We start from the raw sequence: 19,756 nt of genomic DNA, 5'->3' as shown, positions 1-19,756 counted from the left end.
TTCACAATAACTACATACCTAGACACTTTCTCACCAAAGGTGCCAAATTTGCGCAAAGATCAAGTGTTCCATAGCCCTTGTTTCAATTCGGGACGAAGGGGGGCCACGCGAACATGACTTCCGGGGGGATGCCTGGAGGTTTCTGCAGAGAGCGAAATGAGGGCGTCTACCCCAGATCCCCACGACACTCGATTTACACTACGCAGTAAGGGCAGAGTACTCCGTAACCGAGAGGCAATTGACGGTTCGGTGACAAAATGACACATTCCTCTTCAGGAAGAAGGCATCATCCTTCGCGGGAACGGTCCTACCAGATGCAGTATCGGTCACCTGCACCAAGGCTAGAAACCGCACGCTTCACCGGATCGTCTGGGCGCGATTTCGAGCAAAAGTGCTGCAGCAGAATGGGGGCGGGGCGATGGAGAGGAAGTGCGGGTGGTCAAGAAACTAAGACTAATTAATTACCAAGACTCCAAAAGATGCCCTCAAATGCTTGGCCTCAAGCCGGCCAATGATATCTTCAAGTTCAGTTGTCGCCAAAGCTTGATTTGTCTCGGCGTCCAAGGGACCAAGAACCTCAGGCGACGATCACCTCGATTTCCATCCTGTCGGATCACTTCTTGCCACCTCTTCACATTGGAAGGGCTGCCCATCTCATCGCGATAACACAAATCGTATGCTGTCAATTGTTATTTGAGATTGCGACGGACACGAGCATTGCGATTACTAGTTGCGCTGGTCCCGAGTCAGATCATGGCGCCATACCCGTTCGCATCGGGGGGACGCTACGCCTCACCTGCTTGCTATCCAATGAACAGGGGCTTTTGGTCAGTCATCTGGCCCCCGGGTCTAAATGGGACAGTCTTCTAGAACAAAATGAGCCTGACGACAGGAATGCGGCAATTATTTGCCAGATAGTGGCGGCGCCATGCAACCTTTTACTCGGTCGTTCGTCTGTTGGCGTACGAAGATCGCGTGCCTAGGACTTTACCACTATCCAACAGAGATGCTCTTCGCACTTCTTCGGACTGTCTAACTACTTGTTGTCTAGAGGCCGAAGCCAATAGCACTGCCGTTTTGAAGCCACGACGACGGCAGTCGCTGTACTCGAAGTCAATTGAATAATACCACCGACTATTTGGAACGCCAAAGGAGCGCCAACAAGATGACAGCTAGGCACGACAAAAGATCCAGGAACGAAAAGCCGAATATACAGAAGCAAAGCTTGCTGAAGCATGCCACCCTTAAGCCTGAAGCCTTGGGCTTGGAGCTCTCATATACCTTGATGACAACCTTTTGCTTACCTTCCTTATCTGTACCACTACAATTCGCACCCAGCTTATCACAGGTGCAGGGGTATGGAACAAGGGATGGCTGGTCTCAGGAAGCTGGGGAGGCCCGCCGGGGGTATGATTGACCCTAGAGTATCGCCGAGGAAGCCAAGATATCAAACTCGCTTGAGCCAATCACGACGACCACTATCTACTCGACCTCACTTACCAATTGGTGTAAGCTTCGCCCGAAAACCAGGCTAACACGAATGGGCTTGCCCTTGTCGAGCAATACGCATGCCGTGCCGGGTGACAATGGGACCACCCCCAGGCTCGCTCCCATCTCGAGGGTCTTAAACCAATCTGCTTTGGCTCTAGTACCGTTGGGGCCAACTGTCTTATCATCGGTGAAAGCTTGTCCTGTCCACCTCCTCCGAGATGTCTAGGGTCTAGGCCTCACGTACGACCTGCCATCCATGCGGAAGAACGGGACTAGGAGGACGGCGTTGCCGGGGACTGGTAGGCCAGAGTCCTGACCCCATGGCACTGGTACACTCCTGTTGCACCCAAGCTGGCCCAGGGGGAGAGACAGAGTGCGCGGCATCAAACGCTGATACCCGATTGCCTGTCCATCAAACTGAAGAATACCTGCCTACCTTGTCTTGCTATTCTGTGTGTATATATACCGGGGCCTCTTGGCGCCAACCCTCGCTGTATAGGTTGCATTCTTCGTTACCTCGTTTCTCTCCAAAACCAACAACGAGCTCGAGGAGCCAGATTCACTTGGTATCAGTCCTCAAGATGTCGCACCAACCTACTGTTGTCGATGACGACAAGCACTACACCAAGGACCCTGTTGTGAACAGCAATGGCAGCTACGGGGGATCTCACGATGAGGAGGTTGGAGTTGTCACAAAGGGCGAGCCCCTCCAGCGAAACCTGAAGAATAGACACATGCAGATGATCGCCATCGGTAAGCTTCACCATACTCCCTTGTTCTTCTCGGGCCCTCGCAGTTTTACTGACTCTGTACTGCAGGCGGTGCTATTGGTGCCGGTCTTTTCGTCGGTTCTGGTGGTGCTCTTCGAAGTGGTGGCCCTGCCGCCTTGGTAAGAGGTCATCGACAGTGCATTGGAAATTTCAAGACTGACGAAAGGAATGATAGATTATCGGTTACATGATTGTCGGATTCATGTTGATGCTTACTACCCAGGCCCTCGCTGAGATGGCTGTCTTGTATCCCGTTAACGGTGCCTTCTACACATACGTCTGCCGATTCGTCGACCCTTCCTGGTGAGTATACACACATCGCCTCGTTAGCCGACCCGGAAGGCGCTTTTTCTAACATGTACACCAGGGGTTTTGCCATGGGTTGGGATTATGCTATCGCTTGGTTGACCGTATTGCCCTTCGAACTCGTTGCCGCCAGTATCACCATCAAGTTCTGGCGCGATGACCTCAACATGGGCATCTGGGTTGCTGTCTTCCTCGTCGTTCTCGGCATTATCCAAATCTTCGGCGTCCGCGGATACGGAGAGGTCGAATTCGTTCTCAGTCTTATCAAGATTGCCGCCTGCATCGGCTTCATCATCCTCGGTATCGTCATCAACTGCGGTGGCGTCGGCGACAAGGGCTACCTCGGTGCCAAGTACTGGCACGACCCTGGTGCGTTCCAGAACGGCTTCAACGGTTTTGCTGGTGTCTTTGTTGTTGCTGCTTTCGCCTTCGGTGGTACTGAGCTCGTCGGTCTTGCTGCCGCTGAGTCCGACAACCCGCGCAAGGCCATCCCCATGGCTAGCAAGCAGGTCTTCTGGCGTATTGCATTCTTCTACATTGTCAACCTCTTCATCCTTGGCCTCATTGTCCCGGCCAACGACCCCCGCCTCTTGGGTTCCTCCGGCGCCAACACCAAGGCCTCCCCCTTCGTCCTTGCCATCCAGGATGCCGGCATCAAGGTCCTTCCCTCCATCTTCAACGCCGTCATTACCATTGCCGTCATCTCCGTTGCCAACAGCTGCACTTTCGGTTCCACCCGCACGATGCAGGCCATGGCCGAGCGCGGCATGGCTCCTCGCTTCCTCGCCTACGTCGACAAGCAGGGCCGTCCCCTCTGGTGCGTCCTGATCCAGATCGCCTTTGGTCTCCTCGCCTTCATCGGAGAGTCCGCCGACAGCAGCACCGTCTTCGGCTGGCTCCTCGCTCTCTCTGGTCTCTCCTACTTCTTCGTTTGGGGCTCCATCTGCCTGGCCCACGTCCGCATGCGCATGGCCTGGAAGGTCCAGGGATTCACCCTCGACCAGATCCCCTACAAGAATCCCTGGGGCGTCTGGGGCAGCGCCGTCGGCCTGTTCCTCAACATCATCTGCCTCATCGCCACCTTCTACAATGCTCTCTACGTAAGTTTTCCTTCTCTTTCCCAAAACCTTTGCCATGAATCACATTGCTAACGTTCTCCTTATTACAGCCCTCTCCCAACGCACAGCCCGATGCCACGGCCTTCTTCCAGGCCTACCTCGCCGCCCCGATCGTTCTCTTCCTCTATCTCCTCTGGAAGCTTATCTCCCGCGACTGGCGCCTCTACGTGCCCCTCCGCGAGGTCGACCTCAAGTCAGGCGTCGTCCTCGCCGACCCCTCCGACGAGCCCGCGGAAGTCAAGACCTGGGCCAACCTCCCCAAGCGGGTGGCTCGTGCCTTGTTCTAGACGGGTGTAACACATCCAAGAGATGGCACAAGTTGCTCCTCTCCTATGTTGGAGAGGTGGCTTGTAGATAAAGCATGGTTGTGGGATATTTGAAAAGGAGGCGAAACTTTGCATAGAGCGTACAAACACTAGAAAAGTACTGCTTTGAGGATGGGAGACGTCATTATTATACCTTAAAGATACCAATGTTGAATTTTTACTTTTAAAAGATCGTCCAAGTTATCTCTGTGAACAGTTATCTGCATGACTTGAAAAGTTCTTGATCAGAATAATTCAGTACAAAAGGGACACGGTATGACGTTGAGCCTCACTCCCCAGAATTGTACAAAGGTCTCAGGGCTACACCGACAGTTGACGCCCTGCCGGAGAATTCACGTGCAAGGGAACGGACGTAAAAGCAAACAAATATTGGGGCCAAGAGTCATGATGCAACTGTTTTCTTCAACTATGAGACGTCTCCAGCAATCATATGTACAAGAAAGTGCTCTATTGGAAGGGAGGGGGCCTCGACTCAGCACAGCGCTGTTCGCGCCATGAAAGATAAAATCCAGGAATCGTGGCGATCCATGCGCTCGCTTGGCCAGTGTGTACATTCAATTCTAAAGAGCCAAAACCATCTCCGTCTCTATAACGGCCTGGCAGATGTTGTAACCAGCTAAACCAAGCCTCTCTATCTACTAGTTCGCTGCTCGCCCGCCTCCGCCGCGAGATCTCTCTCCACCATCTCGATCGAGCCCAAGCTAGGGAAACGCTTTGAGAAATCCTGAACGTAGTCATCCTTCTCCTTGGCAGACATCTCCAACACCGGTCGTCCGGGCAGTCCCACGCCTACGAGATGCTCAGAAGACATAGATTGCGAAGGGTGGGGCTGCTTCGGCGGCGAGCCTGGTCTACCACCGGTCGGCAAGCTATTCAGGTGCATTGGCTTCCGAGGTGCAACTGGCCTTGGCCCCGGTGTAGACCGTCCGGGTGTTGGAACCGGCTCGTTTGCGGAGGGCCGTACTTTGTTAACCATCACATCTGAGGAGTTTGACGGCGTCATGGGGCGAGGTTTGGCGCCGCCCACTGGCTTCCTAGGGATATCGGGAAGCTGCTTGTCCCTGCTAGTGGGCGAGGATGTGTCTGTGTAGATGCCGTACCCCTGAGCAGTGCGCGGAACTTGGACTGAAGACTTCTGGCCCTCACTTAGCAGATTTTGAACCCTGTTTTGGATACTGACAGCCCGAGAGACGCCTCCTATGCTCTTTGGCAGCGATCCGGGACCGCCGGAACCTGGTGCTTGGTTGGTGAATCTTTGGCGATATTCCGCTGCAGCCGCTTCAACACGACGTTCTTCCTCTTCAAGGCGCAAACGCTCCACCTCACGTCTCATTGCCGGTGTCATATCCTCAGTCTCCTCCAGGCCTTTACCATCATCGGTTCGGCCATCGGTGGCTTCCGATCCCTCAATGGGGTCCAATGCACTACCCCGCTCGAGCTGCTTGAGTGGCGACGGAGTCCGAGCCGGTGGTGGTGCTTGGTTTCCCTCGAAACGTTTGAATGCATCTCCAAATTTGCCAGCAAACATACTCTTCGTACCGGATAAAGAGCTAAGACTTCCGCGTTTGCCATGCTTGGAGTGCCAGTCTCGCTTCTTCGAGTCTGACTCTTCCATACTGCGCAGGAAGTCCACATTGGACTCGATAGGGGCTTCCTCTTCCGGCTCTGCTACTGCAGGAGATGGCACCCTCTCGGGGAACTTGGGGGACATGAGACCGGGAGAAGGAAGAGGCTTCGAGGAGCCTTCTTTCTCTCGCAGAAAATCTAGATTTGATTCTAAATGAGTGCTTACGGGGCGCGGGCGTCCGTCAATGGATCTTCTCGACTGGGCACTCGCATCGAGCAGCTCCATACTTGGCCGACCTCCTTCAAGCGACGGTCGAGAAGATGATGGATGTCGCACATGCGTTGGGCGCAGCTGATATGAGGGAGCGCGAGGCAGCGACCCCTCTTCGTTCCCTGGGCGCAACGGTAGAGCCTGGTCTTGCTGACGGGGAAGGCTCGTAGACCGGTGATGATCTGTCGCAGGTACCTTCCACACGGGCATCGCTTGCGGAGGCTTGTGTTCAGGTGGAGGTGAAGCTGTCATTGTCCCAGTTGACACATATCTCGACGGCTGTGGCTGAGGCTGATACTGCGGCTTGGTCTGTGAAGAGATCGCCTGCAGTTCTGGGTTCTTATTAATGATGGCGTGCGCTCTACTCATCTCCGTTGGCTTTGGAGGAGCAGATGCTGTCTTGGTGAGTCCCACCGTACCTGGGGGAGGCGACTTGACCGTTGGCGGCGGGTAGGAAGCAGTGACTGCCGGTGCGACAGTTCTCGGTCTGGCCTGTTCTTGGTGCTTCGGCGGGGAATGGGATGTCGGGAACTGATCCGCCGACCTGTCGGCAGACCTCGGGACCGGGACTCTCTGCTGCTGTGCTGGGGGCGGTGTATGGGAGTCGAAGTTGAACTTTGTACCATGCTCGTGGAGGATGGAGAATTGATCAACGGGCGGGAATCTAGACGCAAATTCATCCACATCCCCCGCCATAGCTGCGGATGGCGCCGCCGCCGCAGCACTGGTAGCGGGCGCATCTAGAGCGGCAAAAGGGTCTCCGTTTGTCACTCTCATAGGAGACGGGCTTGGTTTAGCCGCCTGGGAAGGCTGAGGTTGTTGGTTAGCGGCCGGCAGCCTTCCTCTTCTCATAGGAACAATATCGGGAATGGCCTCCTGCTGCTGAGCAGGCGGGGAGAAGACGGCGCCGACTTTTTGTTGGGGCTTCTCCGTAGCAGAGGGTCTGCTCTGTTGAGTTGAGGGCTGCTTTCCGGCATAGATCTGTGCAAATGTCAGTCACATGGCCATGATGCCTGTGAAACAAGGTTCCTACATCATGAATCGGAACATCACGTCCTTGCATCGCACATCCCTCACGGAGGACCTGGTAGATGTTTGGTCTTGCCTGAGGACTCTCGCGCAGCATGGATGCTACTTCTGTTAGTTATCATGACGTGGCCAGTGTCTCTTATTACTCACCAATAAGTTTCTTCAGCCGGTCTGAGAATACAGGGTAGCTGGGATACTTGAAGCTCGCGTTAAGAATGGCCAGCTGTCCCTGGTCCTCGAAAGGTGTTGTATAGTAGCACAACTTATACAAGAGAACGCCCAAAGCCCAAATATCCGACTTCTCGTCGATGGGCTGTTTTCGGTAGACGTCAACCATCTCTGGACTTCTGTACTGCATGGTGGTATGCTTCTGCACATCCTCGTCTAGAAGTCTGCATTCGACAACGGTCTGGGGCGCGGGTTTCGGCGGAGCAGCAGATCCAAAATCGCAAAGCTTGAAACGCTTCTGTGAACCATTGCTCAGGATCAAAACGTTTTCGACTTTCAAGTCCCGATGAAGTAGCGGTGGCTTGAGGTAGTGCATACAGGCGACACCTTCTGTTATATCGGTAAAAATGTGGAGGATCTCGGGTTCGGTCAAGCGGTGTTGTAAACGGGTGTTCATGAAGTCGATGAGTCCGCCTCCATTGCAGAATTCCATGAGTAGAAACACCTCGTATCCCCCTCCTCGCATTTCAGATGCATGGGAATCGATGTATGTGACGATAGGGCGATGGCCCTTGAGCCTCTTCATAGTCTCGACCTCGATTCGCATGCTGCGCAGAGCCTCCTTATCGGGAACGGCGACTCTTTTCAAGACAGCCATGTCGGTGCCATCGACAGCTTTCGGAAGCTTTACCAGATAAACGTGTGCGAAGCCTCCCTCGGATAGGTATTTCTGGATTACTACCCTGTGACCTCCGACCTGTATCTTCGTTCCGGGCGTGAAGGTGCCGGCAGGCGCCGCGGCCACAGAGGCAGGCATTGGGGCGCCATAGGTGGCAGGGTGAGCAGCTCGAGGAGCCGCAGCGGGCATATGATGGCCGTAGGATGCCATGTCGGCCAGATGGCTTCGAAAAAGTGTTGTCGGTAGTTAATGTGGCCGTTCGGAGGATTCAGCCAGGCCGAGGATGTCGTGGGTCAGCGGGAGGAGGTTGAGGTCGAGGTCGGTGAGATGCTGGACGGTGAGAAAGCACGGGAGTAACAGAAGAGCGAAAGTGACATTGACGAGCGTTTGCGACCCGAGCAAGGAACAATTAAGCCATTCTTAGGTGCCGATGGTATCGATGGTGTATATTGGTGTCTTGGAGGAGTTGGTTCTAGGTTGCCATTCAGCTGGACCTGAACTTGGACATGCGTAGTGCGTAGTTCGCAGGTATGGAGTGTCCCTCGGTCGCTGTTAGTGGTGGAGCGCTGGCATTAAGGCCTTGGGAAGTAACCAAGACACTGGCACACCCTGTTCCATGTTTCGCAATGCAGTCGGGGAAGTGTCGGGTAAATGCACCGGACATGTTGTCATTGGCTGAGCAGCTGGGCCAGAGAGGCATGCCAGGCGGCACCAAGTGTGAGGCTCGTCTGATCCCGTAAACGTTCAGGCAGAGATCCAAGTTCGTTGGTGGGGTAGATTCAGCTACTTCCATCTTACCCATGTCGTCTTATCGATATCAGATAACGATAAGATAATTTATCGATTCGATAATTTTTTTTGGTCCTTGCCTGGGTCTCGAGCCGCTTTGCGCTGCAGAGCTGCAACTTTTTTAATCTGATCTTGCACGCTAGAAAACTTACGCAGGCCCAACGGAACGACGACGAAGATAATCAAAATGGTTACCAAAAGAAAGAGAGTCGAGATCGTGGATGCGACTCCCGCATCCAAGGCAGCACCCTCGAAGAAGACCAAAGCAAGCACCAATGGCTCTATCTCTAAGCCGTCAAAGGCGTCTAAGGCGAAGAAATCAACAACTGTGACGGGCCCCGCCGAAGAGGTGACGATACAGATTGTCACCGGCTCCTACGACCGAGTTCTCCATGGCGTTACTGCGACAGTCAAGCCAGAGGGTAAGGTCGAGTTCGCTGACACTTTCCTATTCTCTGCGCACACCTCGGCCATCCGCTGCATCGCCCTATCCCCTCTCTCAGCACCCATCCCCGGCCAAGGCCAGAAGGTCCTTTTGGCGTCTGGCGGCACCGACGAGCGCATCAACCTCTACAACCTTTCGGCGCATCCCCCGAACCGCAAGAACCAGGACGCCCTCTCCGCCGTCTCCGCTCGCCCTATTCTCGAGAACCCCAAGAACAGAGAACTGGGAACGTTACTACACCACTCGTCGAGCATCACCAAGCTATCATTCCCCACCCGATCGAAGCTGCTTTCCTCGAGCGAGGATTCCACAATTGCCGTCGCGAGAACGAGGGATTGGTCCGTCTTGTCGACTATCAAGGCACCGATAGCCCAGGCCTCGGGCAGACCCAGCGGTGACACCGCGCCCTTTGGCGGCGCGCCATCCGGTGTCAACGACTTCGCCATTCACCCCAGCATGAAGTTGATGATCAGCGTCAGCAAGGGCGAGCGGTGTATGCGACTGTGGAATCTTGTCACTGGCAAGAAGGCCGGTGTCCTGAACTTCAATCGCAGCATGTTGCAGGAGGTTGGAGAAGGAAGACATTCTACGGGAGAGGGACGGAGAGTAGTTTGGGGAAAGACAGAGGATGAGGACGAATTCGCGGTTGGGTTCGACCGAGACGTTATCGTCTTTGGCATGGACAGTGTCCCCAAATGCCGTGTCATGCCCGACACGCGGACAAAGATTCACGACCTCTCCTACATCACCGTCGACGGCGAATCCGAGTCAAGCCTATTGACGGTGTGCACCGAGGATGGACGGGTCTTGTTCTTCTCTACCAAGGCTGGCGACTTGAAGAAGCCCGAATCAGAAGACAAGACCCTGTCGAGCGCCAAGTTGGTCGCTCAGATCGGGGGCAAGGACGACGGTGTTGTTGGCCGCATCAAAGACACAGCCATTCTGCAAATCCAGGAGGGTGATTCCACGGCACTGCTGGTGGTTGCTGGCAGCAGTGATGGCAAGTTGCGAGTCTGGAAGATTGGCGCAAAGGAACTCGCCGCCGGGAAGGGCGAGAAGGCTGGCAAATTGTTGGGAACTTACAGCACAAACAACCGCATCACATGCGTAGCGGCATTCACGATGATCCCTCGGCCAGAGGGAGTGGAGGAGAGCGAGGACGAGGTGGATGAGGATTCTGACGAGTCTGAGGATGACGACGATGAAGAGTAAACTACAGCAACTGTGCAATAGCAATGATAATCCAAGATATCCGTGTGACAGCAATTATCGCGTCGATTCCAGCCCCTCGGGCATTGTAGAGGTCCATTCCGACCGAAGAGGAGTGTGGATTTCAAACGGCGGTCGGAGAGACGGCTCCGACTTACCGTTACCAGGCGTCGGGTCGTTGGTTTCTCAAACTGGCCTGTGCGGCAATCCGCTGATCGGCATCAAACGTGTCTCGTATTAGTCTGCAGATTGCATGCCAATCCCCAGTTCTGTTCTTTGGCACGGGCGTTTACAACTACTGCGGAGGTGCGTCGACGGCCTCGATGGGTTGAAGGTCCGAGGGTTTGATCTTGACTACGGCTTCAGATCAAAGTTTGGTGGTGATGGACCATGAGGGCGTGGTAGGCTAAGAAGTCCGAGATATTTGCAGAACGGGCTGACTACTTTAATTAGTGTAATATGGGGAATGGGCGGAATTGACAAGACATGTGCCGAATCTAGAGACACGAGAAAGTAAGGAATACCACGCGTGTCAAGTGTCGTGTTCAAAGTTTTCTTCACAGGCGTGGCTTCGAGCGTGCAACGTCTGAGTAACGGGTGATATAACTCGGATTTCTTGTCTGTGTCTCTGAAAATGGTGACTCGAAATGGCACGAGGGTTGATAGCCGGCAAGACATTAGACCCCGACGGTCCACGGGAAGCAAGGCTATCGCCGTCTTCCCGCTCCCCCCCCCCCCCCCCCCCCCCCCCCCCTCGCCTCCGCCCTCCTCCCCCCCCCTGTTTCAGGCCCTGTTCGGGGTTTTGTCAACAAATTGGTCCTTTCTCTACAACCACACTTACCCCTTATATTTTCCCTTTTTCCCCCTCTCCGCCCCCCTCCCCTCCCCCCCCCCCCCCCCCCCTGGGCCCCTTTGGACCTTCGGTACCTACCTTGCCCTGATTGAGAGTCCTGCTGGGCTTAAGTCTAACAATTGCGTCTTAGTCATGACTCAAACTTGCGACTTTTCATCTTCATTGTATCCCCCCTTCGTTCTCCTGGAATTTGATCAAGGAACATGTCTGAATACGCGGACTGCTCGGAAACGGTCAATAGCCCCTCTTCACGCGGAGTACCAAGCATTAGCTAAGCTGGCAGGGAGGTAAGGGTGGCGTTCGGTCACGCTTGCAAGGGTGTTCTCGCGGCTCTTACCAAGTACATACTGTGGTAGACTATGCCAGGACAGTGTGGAGAGGAAGTCCAGTTCTCAGGTGAAGGAAAGAGCGGAGAGCTAGCTGGTACTGTCACGGGATCGCACCGGTGGGTTTTGGAGGCACTGGAGGGGAAAGAAACGCGGTCAGCCGCTTCCACTTTGTGTACCGGTCTGGCTGGCCGGGAGCGATCAGCGCTGTGGTGTAGCTTGGTGCGCCTGCGAAACGGGGTGACGGGCTAGCAGAGTGTGGGGTAGCGGCGAATCAGCAGGTCAAGAATGTCATTTCAAGAGCCCAATTCTGGTGTCGAGGGGACCTTCCGCGCCTGCTGCACGCTCCTTGCACCCAGTCATGTGGCTCCACTAGGACACACAGCTTTTGCACGCAGTTGGGGCTTGGCGGACCTGGAGTCCCCTAGCTTCCCGGCTCATACGCCCGGGCATGCTTCTTTTCGCTGCTCACCAATCCGAGGGATGCCAATGCTCAACAGCGGGGGGAAAGACTGTTTAATTGTGTGCAGGTACGAAAAGGTGTGTGTAAAAACTGCAGAATTTTTTGGCAAGCTACCTTCCGGTCTCCAGTCCGTTTGGTCACTGTGGTCACGCAGCATATCAGCATCAGCACCACCTCAGTGTAATGTACACTATCAACGATTGCAACGGCGATCCAGTCAACGGCAGGTGAGGTGCATATGCATGCAGATTCCAGAGAGGAGAAGGCAATGCAAGCCTCACACGTTGGAGGTGACTAAAATGCCGTAGGTAGGTATGGATGCAGAACAGAGAGGTATGTATGTTGCGGTACAGGCAAGCCGCAAAGACATGGGTAGGTCTCCATAGCTAAGGTACTCCCTCCGAAAGTACCCCAGGTACGAGGCAAGGTACGAATATACATTTACAACCTACAGAACGAGTATCCGCACTCCAAATAAAATGTACTTCGTCCCTGCAAAATAGGCACCTCAATGCCAAATGTGAAAAGTCCAGACATGTGAATATTACTCTATTTTCCCAGTCACCTCCACTCCCCTCTTCTCACTTTTCTCTCCTGCTCGTAACTCCCATGCAACCTCTTCCAACCTGCTTGTCCGTTGCTGTTTATTCACTAAGCCACACAACGCAGAGACCACACCACCATCACGCTGTGATTCCCCTCTTCTCGTCTGTTGCCCGCATCTGTTTTACCGTTCGTGTCTCGTCCTTGGTCGTAGCCGTCGTCGTCCCGGACCAGAGACGCGCATAAAGAAACACGCCAGTATTCCTACCGACCTTACATGCGGCAGACTCACGGCCGCTAAGAACAGACCCTCACGCCTTGCTTACTCTCGTCTGCCACGGACGCCAGCAAGCCACAGCGAACTGACCTCTAAGAGATGATGCCGCCGTCGCCGCCTCCTTCACTCCCGTCACCCTAACCTACCGCCTTGTGCCCATTTTCGTCACTCCCGTCTGTTTATAGCTGGTCGTCTCGACTGCTTTCTTTCCCCGATACAGGCACATTGGTTCTTTCCTCTCTCCGCCGTCCCTCCACTCCACCCACCGCCAACTCCCACGACATCCTGTGGCAGGGTTGTCTTGCATCAGCTCCTCCGAGCCAACTCAACCTAGACCTCTCACGCGCCACGCTCAGCCGTCGTATTTCCCAACAAAATATACGACCCTGGCTGCTTATAGTACTACACAACCTCGACTCTTCCAATCTTCCTCGACCTACCTCTGTTCGTCCGAATTTCTCATCATCTTAGCTCAAGGCAAACTCCATAGCCCACGTGAGGCGAGACACTTGCCTCCTCGTCTGAACTTAACCTGTGACGACAACAACACCTTCCACACAGTCGAATGCGGGGACCGTCTGGGCACTCTTATACGTAGACATTGAACCTCGCTGCCATCCGGAGCCCGAGCCTGCACCCTCGCTTTTATTGTGAGCACATAATTGAGCCCTACACCCTCTCGCCGACTAGCTCTCTGACTGATTGTGTCCTATAGTCTCCAACGCCTCCCTCTCTTCCCCGCTACTCCACGAACTACAAACATGTCCGACGACGGCCCCCGTCTTATAAGGCCTATCCCTCGCCGTCCCTTCGAACTAAATCACATTGCTCCGACTCCTCCAGAAGACAACTCGTCTTCCCCCAGTCCGAACCCTGAATTCGATTTGTCGAGACTGCACAATGCCCAAACAACGTCTTCAGAGTCCGGCTCCATACCTCGCGCCCAGTCGGTACTTAACATGACCGCATCGACGCTGTTTGGGATCTACTCGCCAACCACATACGGCAGAGACTCGCGAGATGAGCCGGATACCCCCTGGGGTACTGGTGCGCAAACACCTATCAAGAGGGACAATGTTGACGACACCACATTCGAGCTCATGAAGGATCGCTCCAATCTGTTGCGTCGCCGGCCCTCGTATCGAAGTGGAGCGAAGACTCCGCCTCCCTCAACAACAACCACGGCCCTGTTCAACCTGTCCCGCATTGCACTTCTCTTTGTGATTGGTATGGGATACGGACTAATGGTCACGAGGTTGCAAAATGAGCACAGATTCTCATCGTTCCAGGTCGACAGTATGATGAAGCCCGGCTATGACTGGCAGTATCTTACATTATGGGGCTTGTCTGGCGTTGGCCTAGGCGGCCTCCTCCCTTGGTTCGATGGCGTATGGGAGGATACGTTTGGAAAGGAGGAGGTAGTTTTGGAGGAGACGAACGGCAGCCCACCACCAGAAGATGTCAGCCCTGTAAAGGACTGGGCTGTGGTTGTCCGCAGCATAGGCGCTTTTGTTGGCATTGTATTCGCCATTGTAAGTGTATCCGTGTGTAAGTGAGTTTCGAATTGGAAAAATTAACAATGGGCAGCGAAAACTTCCCTGGGCATCTACCCTCCAGGTGTCTCTCACTTTGGCGCTGGTTAACCCGTTTCTGTGGTATTTGATCGACCGTTCGAAACCTGGGTTTCTGCTTTCGGCCGCTGTGGGCTTGGCGGGATCGGCTGTACTCCTCGGCATCAACCCAGATGTGATGCCTACACCATCATCTCTGACCTACCGGAACGAGTCGGAGCGGGCCTACTCGGAGCCCATCGCTCTCGGTGGGCTCGCCAGCCAAGAAACTATTGAGACGGGCATTTGGATGCTCAGTGTTTTGTTCTGCAGCTGCGTTTGCTTTGGCAACATTGGCAGACGATTGGCGTTGAACAAGTCGGCGTCTGCGCGTGGCCGATGGGCTGGTACCAGATGACAAGATCGTCTGTCATGATGGAAACTGTATCATTTCGGGTCATGAGTGTTTCCTAAGCTTTGTATTCTTGGAAAGGTTGGAATCGGTTAAAAGGGGGCATATCCGTATGGATACGAATATCCATTCCAGGGGTGTATTCTGAACTGTATTTGGTATAAATAGCGTAATGATATTCCCAGCGTCGAGAAATGCTGCTTTGCTAAGCGGCTGTCGCTGGTAATAAACCATGCATTGCCCCGGTGCACCTTTTCGTGTTTGAGACCACGACACTAGGATTCCAACTCATATCATCACACTGATGCTGCCATCATCCATCCTGTCGTCCGTCGAATGCACAGAAAAAAGAGTGAATAAGCCATCTGATCTCGATGTATCATTTTCCAACGTGTATGAAGCCGACTTCGTACCAGTCAGGTTTGACTGCAGTATTCCTCTGAAGTGGGCTCTTCGTCTCACTGTTTGGTGTATCCTTCTACTTTTCCCGCATTTGCCTCTAATTGCAGTAATTTCAATTTTTCCCAATATTTTCAAGCTTCTTGACGGCAAACCCGGCCAATGTCAAATCAATCTCTTTCGCTTCTTTTTGCCTTTTCAATGTGTGTCGACGATGTAACCCCTTTCCTTCTTCCAAGTCCATACCACCGTTTTTGTTTTTCTTTTCTTTCAGATAGCCTGCTTCAAGACATCGACAACCGCCTGCGATCTCGAAGCAATATCGTTGCCGTAATCCACCTGCGGGAGACCAATCATGGTGAGCAGCTTCGGGTTGGCAATCATTTCGTTGACCGTCGCCGATCGGCCGCAGACGTCGACAAAGGACTCGGCGGCTGCGTCGGGGCCGCTGCGACCTGGTACGCCTGGGAGTGTTACTCTCCATGTCAGCGATTCGGGCTCCTCTTTTTTTCTTGGTCCCCCCCCCCCCTCCTCCTTATCCGTTTCCGTACTCCTCCCACACTCCAACTTCTCCGTGCCGCCGGCCTGGTCCCCGCGCGCGCGCACTTGCGCCGCTCGGAGGGGGGGGGGGGGGGTGGGCTCGGGTACGGGGTCCGACAATACATCTCTTTCCGACCTCAATTAAAGGTCGACAAGAAAAGGGACAACACGTGCAGGGACTGGAGGCGGGCGTCATGGCATTTCAACAAACAAAAATGGTCCTAACCGATATCTTGCTGAGGGATCTGCTCCGGATACCGCACGGGCTCGCCGTCGCGGATGTGGTCGAGCTCCGTCATGATGTACCGGGAGCGGTTGACATAGTCCCAGACGTGGAAAAGACCCTTGTGGGGGTTCGGCGGGCTCCAGGCCGGGTGGGCCTCGATGGCGTCGATGAGCTCCGTGAACTTTTCAATGATTTTGGCGCGGTGCTCGGGGGAGGGGAGGCTGAGGGAAGACATGATGGGTAGATAGGGAAGACGTAGGGGGAAGTATGTTCAACGCTGATGTGGAAAGCGAAGCAAGCGGGAGGAGAAGAGCTGCGGTGTAGGATAAGTAAAGCTGTTGAATATGAGAGTTCCAGACTTGGCTTTGGATAGAAAGCTATAGCAAAGATACTAGAGTCCGCAAATGTCGGTCAATTGGTAGAGTAAAGAAAAGAAGAAGTGGGAGAGAATTGGGAGGAAAAATCCTCCGAAAGCTTCCTCAATGTCAACAAACTGTCACATGGAAAGTTTCCTCTTCTGTGAGTTGTCGGTGAGGGTAAGCAAGGGTTTGGAACGCGTTGCCGCGTTATTGTGGCATGTTTTCCAATCGCACAGACTCGGCTGGGCAACCAAAAGGCAGAAGAAAGCCACAGCTTCAACTCGAATTAGGTTGCGTTTTTTTGGCTGATGAGGGGAAGAATAGCGAGTGGGGTTCAAATGGCGGCATCTACCCTTGAGATGGGTAGAATGGAGGGGTTCGAGGGGTTGATGGGCAAACATGGGGTCAAATGGCTGGTACAGAACCGAAGATCTGCTCTGAAACTGGAAGCTCAGTTGCTGAGTCCATATGACGATCTCGTTACAGACAAGAAAGGTAAGGTAGGTTGCGTGGTTACACAGAGACTAACATCATACAGTATATGCAACATGGTATTAGCCACGAAGCCGACTGGTTCCCAATTTCTTAGAGAACCTCGGCGCCTAGTTCGTGCATGCCTTGGTACTTCTCTTTTTCTCTCATGGTACCGAGACATTGTTCTCTTCTGGCCGAGCTATGCAGATTTTCCGACCAAGGAGATGAAAGTTTGTGGTGTAACAATAGTAGTCTTACAGCAACTTACGCCCGCAGTGATAGTGATTACTTGTCACATATATTATCCCCAGTGGCTGAGGATTTTAGTCGACAACGCCCAATGAGAAGCTAAAACTGCGGAACAGTTGAAGGATGTGATACTCGATAGATTTTCGCCTCGCACTTCTATTCCGGGCATAGGTGTAGTGCGAATTGCGCTACTCTAGAGTCGAACTCGAGCCATCAAACGACTCTCGTTGCCTCGTAAGGTAGTAGCGCGTCTAACATGCACTTAGTACTGGCAAGTCAGGCTCCGCGGTCCCGGCAACATTGACTATCTGTGAGGTGAAGATGGCTGGCGGCGGCAACGGCCACGCAAGACGTCTGTGGCCAGGGACAGGCGCAAGACCGGCTTGCAGAGTAGCAACCGCAGAAAAGCTCAACAGCTGGCTAGTGCGCAGGAAGCGAGCGGTATGTGAGTAGCCTCATGACTTTACGCCACTACATTGCTTGAGCAAGGCTGAATCGAGATCCTGCTGTCTGCGTTCTTCGACCAAAGAGGCTAGTTGTTCGGGGCACTACTCACATTTGTTAGGCTTCGTGAGCGATGAGCAGCCCCATTGTCTAGCTGCGATCAGTCAAGAGTCAAGACCCGAGGCTGACGACTAGTAAGCAGGACCAGGACTAGGAATTTTTGGGAATCGAGGACTAGGTCTAGGGCCAATGAGGACTTGCCAGAGCTGAAACCGAGTTGGGCAAAAAGTCATGTTGCAGATGCTCATGAGACTGAGAGGGAGACATCCGAGACACGGTCGCCCGAAGGATAAGTCAGTTCTGCGCTTCTCAGACCTAATAGGGCGACTTATTGCCTAGATTGCCGAGAAGAAAATAGCCAACAAGTCCAGAACTTCAATGTTGAGCGAGAGGTACAGAAAGCAGCGGGCGTGCAAGGCAGGGGCGAAAAGTAGCCAAAGTGTCATGACGCACTGGATCTGAGAAGCTGAGCTGCATCTGAGTGGGCGCGGCAGCGAACAAGGCGCTGGAAAAAACGCTGGACCCTGGCTTGCCCGGGCATGTTTGCGCTGTCTTGGGTACGTGCAGGCGCTAGCGCCGATTGCCGGCCACAATAGAACGGAGCGGGATCGTTAAAAGCAGTTGCGATCACTTTCCAGAAGGCTCATCTTCGTCCGACTCAAGCATCGAGGTGGGAGGAAAAAACGCAGTTTTGTGTGGGAATACGGGCCACAGGCACATTGTTGCCTCCAGTTTCCCTGATGAGAGACAGAGGCGTCCGCCCAGCGGTACTCGCGAAGTCGCGGTACTTGTCGGCATGGATGAAGCGTGGTGAATGGCCATGCTTGCTGATGTCAGGGTCCTGGGTCTCGTCCGCATCGAGATCTGGCTACGAATACCTAGGTACGTGGTATTATTTTGCGGTGTGGCAGTTGTACTCGCAAGTTGCCGGCCACAGTGGTATTTCGGGTTTTGGCCTTTCGGAAATTGTTGGTTGGACGGTTTGGGGAGATGGAGAGTCCCTTGCAGATTTACGGTTACTGAATCTTTTCCCACGACATACGAGAGATTGCTTGTGTCTTGCCGCAAAGTCGATAGATCGCCTACCCTGCAATACATCCCGGCCGGGATTCGGACCAGAACAGACAAGAGCAGACGGGAGGGACTCGTGGAGGCGGGCCATCCTCCGAACATCACGTGGCATGTGTTGTCTCATGTCTTGCTGAGGTAAGCAGTCCCGACAGCGCGTGTGCACCTTCCAGCAAGCCCGCAGAACAGATATCCAAAAGAGGGGCAACAAGATGCTGAATTGCGTCATACCACAGGTCCGTATCTCTGTAAACCTGCAAGTACCAATTGACAGTGTCCAACAGCAAAACTCATATAACACAAGGCAGGTTGTCTAGGTTCTAAGGCTCCCTCGAAACAAATCAGGCAGTCGACCCCTCCATCAATTCGAGGCAAGAGGCAAAAACGCCCCGATCAAGCGTCTTTGAGCACATGAGATGAGCTGAAGATCTAGGACATCTACCGAGTTTAAATGTGCGTAAACACTGCTCCACAAATATCACAGAGTTTCCAGCTACTGGGAATTGCAGATCAGAAGAACAGTTAGTGCCGGTAAAAACCAAAGGCAGCTCGTAGCTCCAAGGTAAGGCAAGCCCACAGTCGATCAGCCCGCCGTGCAGCCGTTGAGAAGGGAAAATCTAGAAAGAAAATGCACTAGGCACGGAGAACAAAAACTGATTGAGCCGTGTTGTCCCAATCGGTCTCCCGTTCTCGCACTCACGCTTCAGGTTCTCTCGCCCGTCTCTATTGGACCCCGTGGTGTCCAAGACTCCAAGTGTCGTCACAACTAGCCTAGAAATTTGGCTACTGACAACAGCCCGCTAAACCCTTTTCCGACTAGACGCAAGGGGCCCTGTTCAGGGCATCTGGGAAAGAGCCACAAGAGCCCGCCCATGCGTCGTCGCCTGCCGCGAACTTCGCAACTTGTACCGGTACTTGACATGACCTTGGAATCTCGACAAGGACCGCCGGGCCTGGCGCTGTCCGGGGGCGGCTCTCTTGCTGCTTCCTCTCATTGTTCTTTCCTGCTTGTTGCTGAGATGTCGCTCCCATGGCTCCCCAATCGTAGCCCACCTCTGCCTTTCTCTCCAATTTCATTGACCTCATTGCACGGCCACACCATCCCCCGAACGCACCCCTCCTAAACCGTCCAGCCGCCCAGCGAATTGGTAACTCGACGTTAAATGTATGACGCCTGCCAGTTGTTATCCACCATCATTACCTTCGCGCCCCCAAACGTACTCTTTCTATGCGACAGACACTGGCTTGGTACATGCATCCCGCCAGTTCTCCAGCTTCTAGCTCCGGCCCTCGGTCTACTAGCTTTGCCGGTCTCTCTTCACCTGTCCGCTTTTGATCTCGTTCAG

The 19,756-nt window shown here is 53.8% G+C and overlaps 5 protein-coding genes across 5 annotated transcripts; 3 read left to right on the top strand and 2 right to left on the bottom strand.

Annotated features, from left to right (window-relative positions):
- Positions 1 to 2,072: 2,072 nt before the first annotated feature.
- Positions 2,073 to 3,972, top strand: CABS01_00223 (amino acid permease; the record flags this gene model as incomplete). Its single annotated transcript, XM_060533605.1, has 5 exons — positions 2,073 to 2,244; positions 2,310 to 2,380; positions 2,437 to 2,564; positions 2,629 to 3,667; positions 3,736 to 3,972. The coding sequence occupies 5 exons, from the start codon at positions 2,073 to 2,075 to the stop codon at positions 3,970 to 3,972; spliced, it is 1,647 nt and encodes a 548-aa protein (XP_060406119.1).
- A 670-nt stretch (positions 3,973 to 4,642) lies between these two features.
- On the bottom strand, positions 4,643 to 7,934 carry CABS01_00222 (uncharacterized protein; the record flags this gene model as incomplete). Its single annotated transcript, XM_060533604.1, has 3 exons — positions 4,643 to 6,829; positions 6,882 to 6,979; positions 7,028 to 7,934. The coding sequence occupies 3 exons, from the start codon at positions 7,932 to 7,934 to the stop codon at positions 4,643 to 4,645; spliced, it is 3,192 nt and encodes a 1,063-aa protein (XP_060406118.1).
- Positions 7,935 to 8,700: 766 nt separating this feature from the next.
- On the top strand, positions 8,701 to 10,170 carry CABS01_00221 (WD domain-containing protein; the record flags this gene model as incomplete). Its single annotated transcript, XM_060533603.1, has 1 exon — positions 8,701 to 10,170. The coding sequence occupies one exon, from the start codon at positions 8,701 to 8,703 to the stop codon at positions 10,168 to 10,170; it is 1,470 nt and encodes a 489-aa protein (XP_060406117.1).
- Positions 10,171 to 13,390: 3,220 nt separating this feature from the next.
- On the top strand, positions 13,391 to 14,597 carry CABS01_00220 (insulin-induced protein; the record flags this gene model as incomplete). Its single annotated transcript, XM_060533602.1, has 2 exons — positions 13,391 to 14,161; positions 14,217 to 14,597. 2 exons carry the CDS (start codon positions 13,391 to 13,393, stop codon positions 14,595 to 14,597), a joined length of 1,152 nt encoding a protein of 383 aa, XP_060406116.1.
- Positions 14,598 to 15,260: 663 nt separating this feature from the next.
- CABS01_00219 (uncharacterized protein) lies at positions 15,261 to 15,991 on the bottom strand (the record flags this gene model as incomplete). The annotated part of the gene is made up of 2 exons (XM_060533601.1): positions 15,261 to 15,655; positions 15,757 to 15,991. 2 exons carry the CDS (start codon positions 15,989 to 15,991, stop codon positions 15,261 to 15,263), a joined length of 630 nt encoding a protein of 209 aa, XP_060406115.1.
- Positions 15,992 to 19,756: the final 3,765 nt, after the last annotated feature.

The sequence above is a fragment of the Colletotrichum abscissum genome (assembly GCF_030869225.1).
Source record: "Colletotrichum abscissum strain IMI 504890 chromosome Unknown Scaffold_1.1, whole genome shotgun sequence".
Taxonomy (NCBI): domain Eukaryota; kingdom Fungi; phylum Ascomycota; class Sordariomycetes; order Glomerellales; family Glomerellaceae; genus Colletotrichum; species Colletotrichum abscissum.
This window is presented reverse-complemented; position numbering and strand designations above follow the sequence as displayed.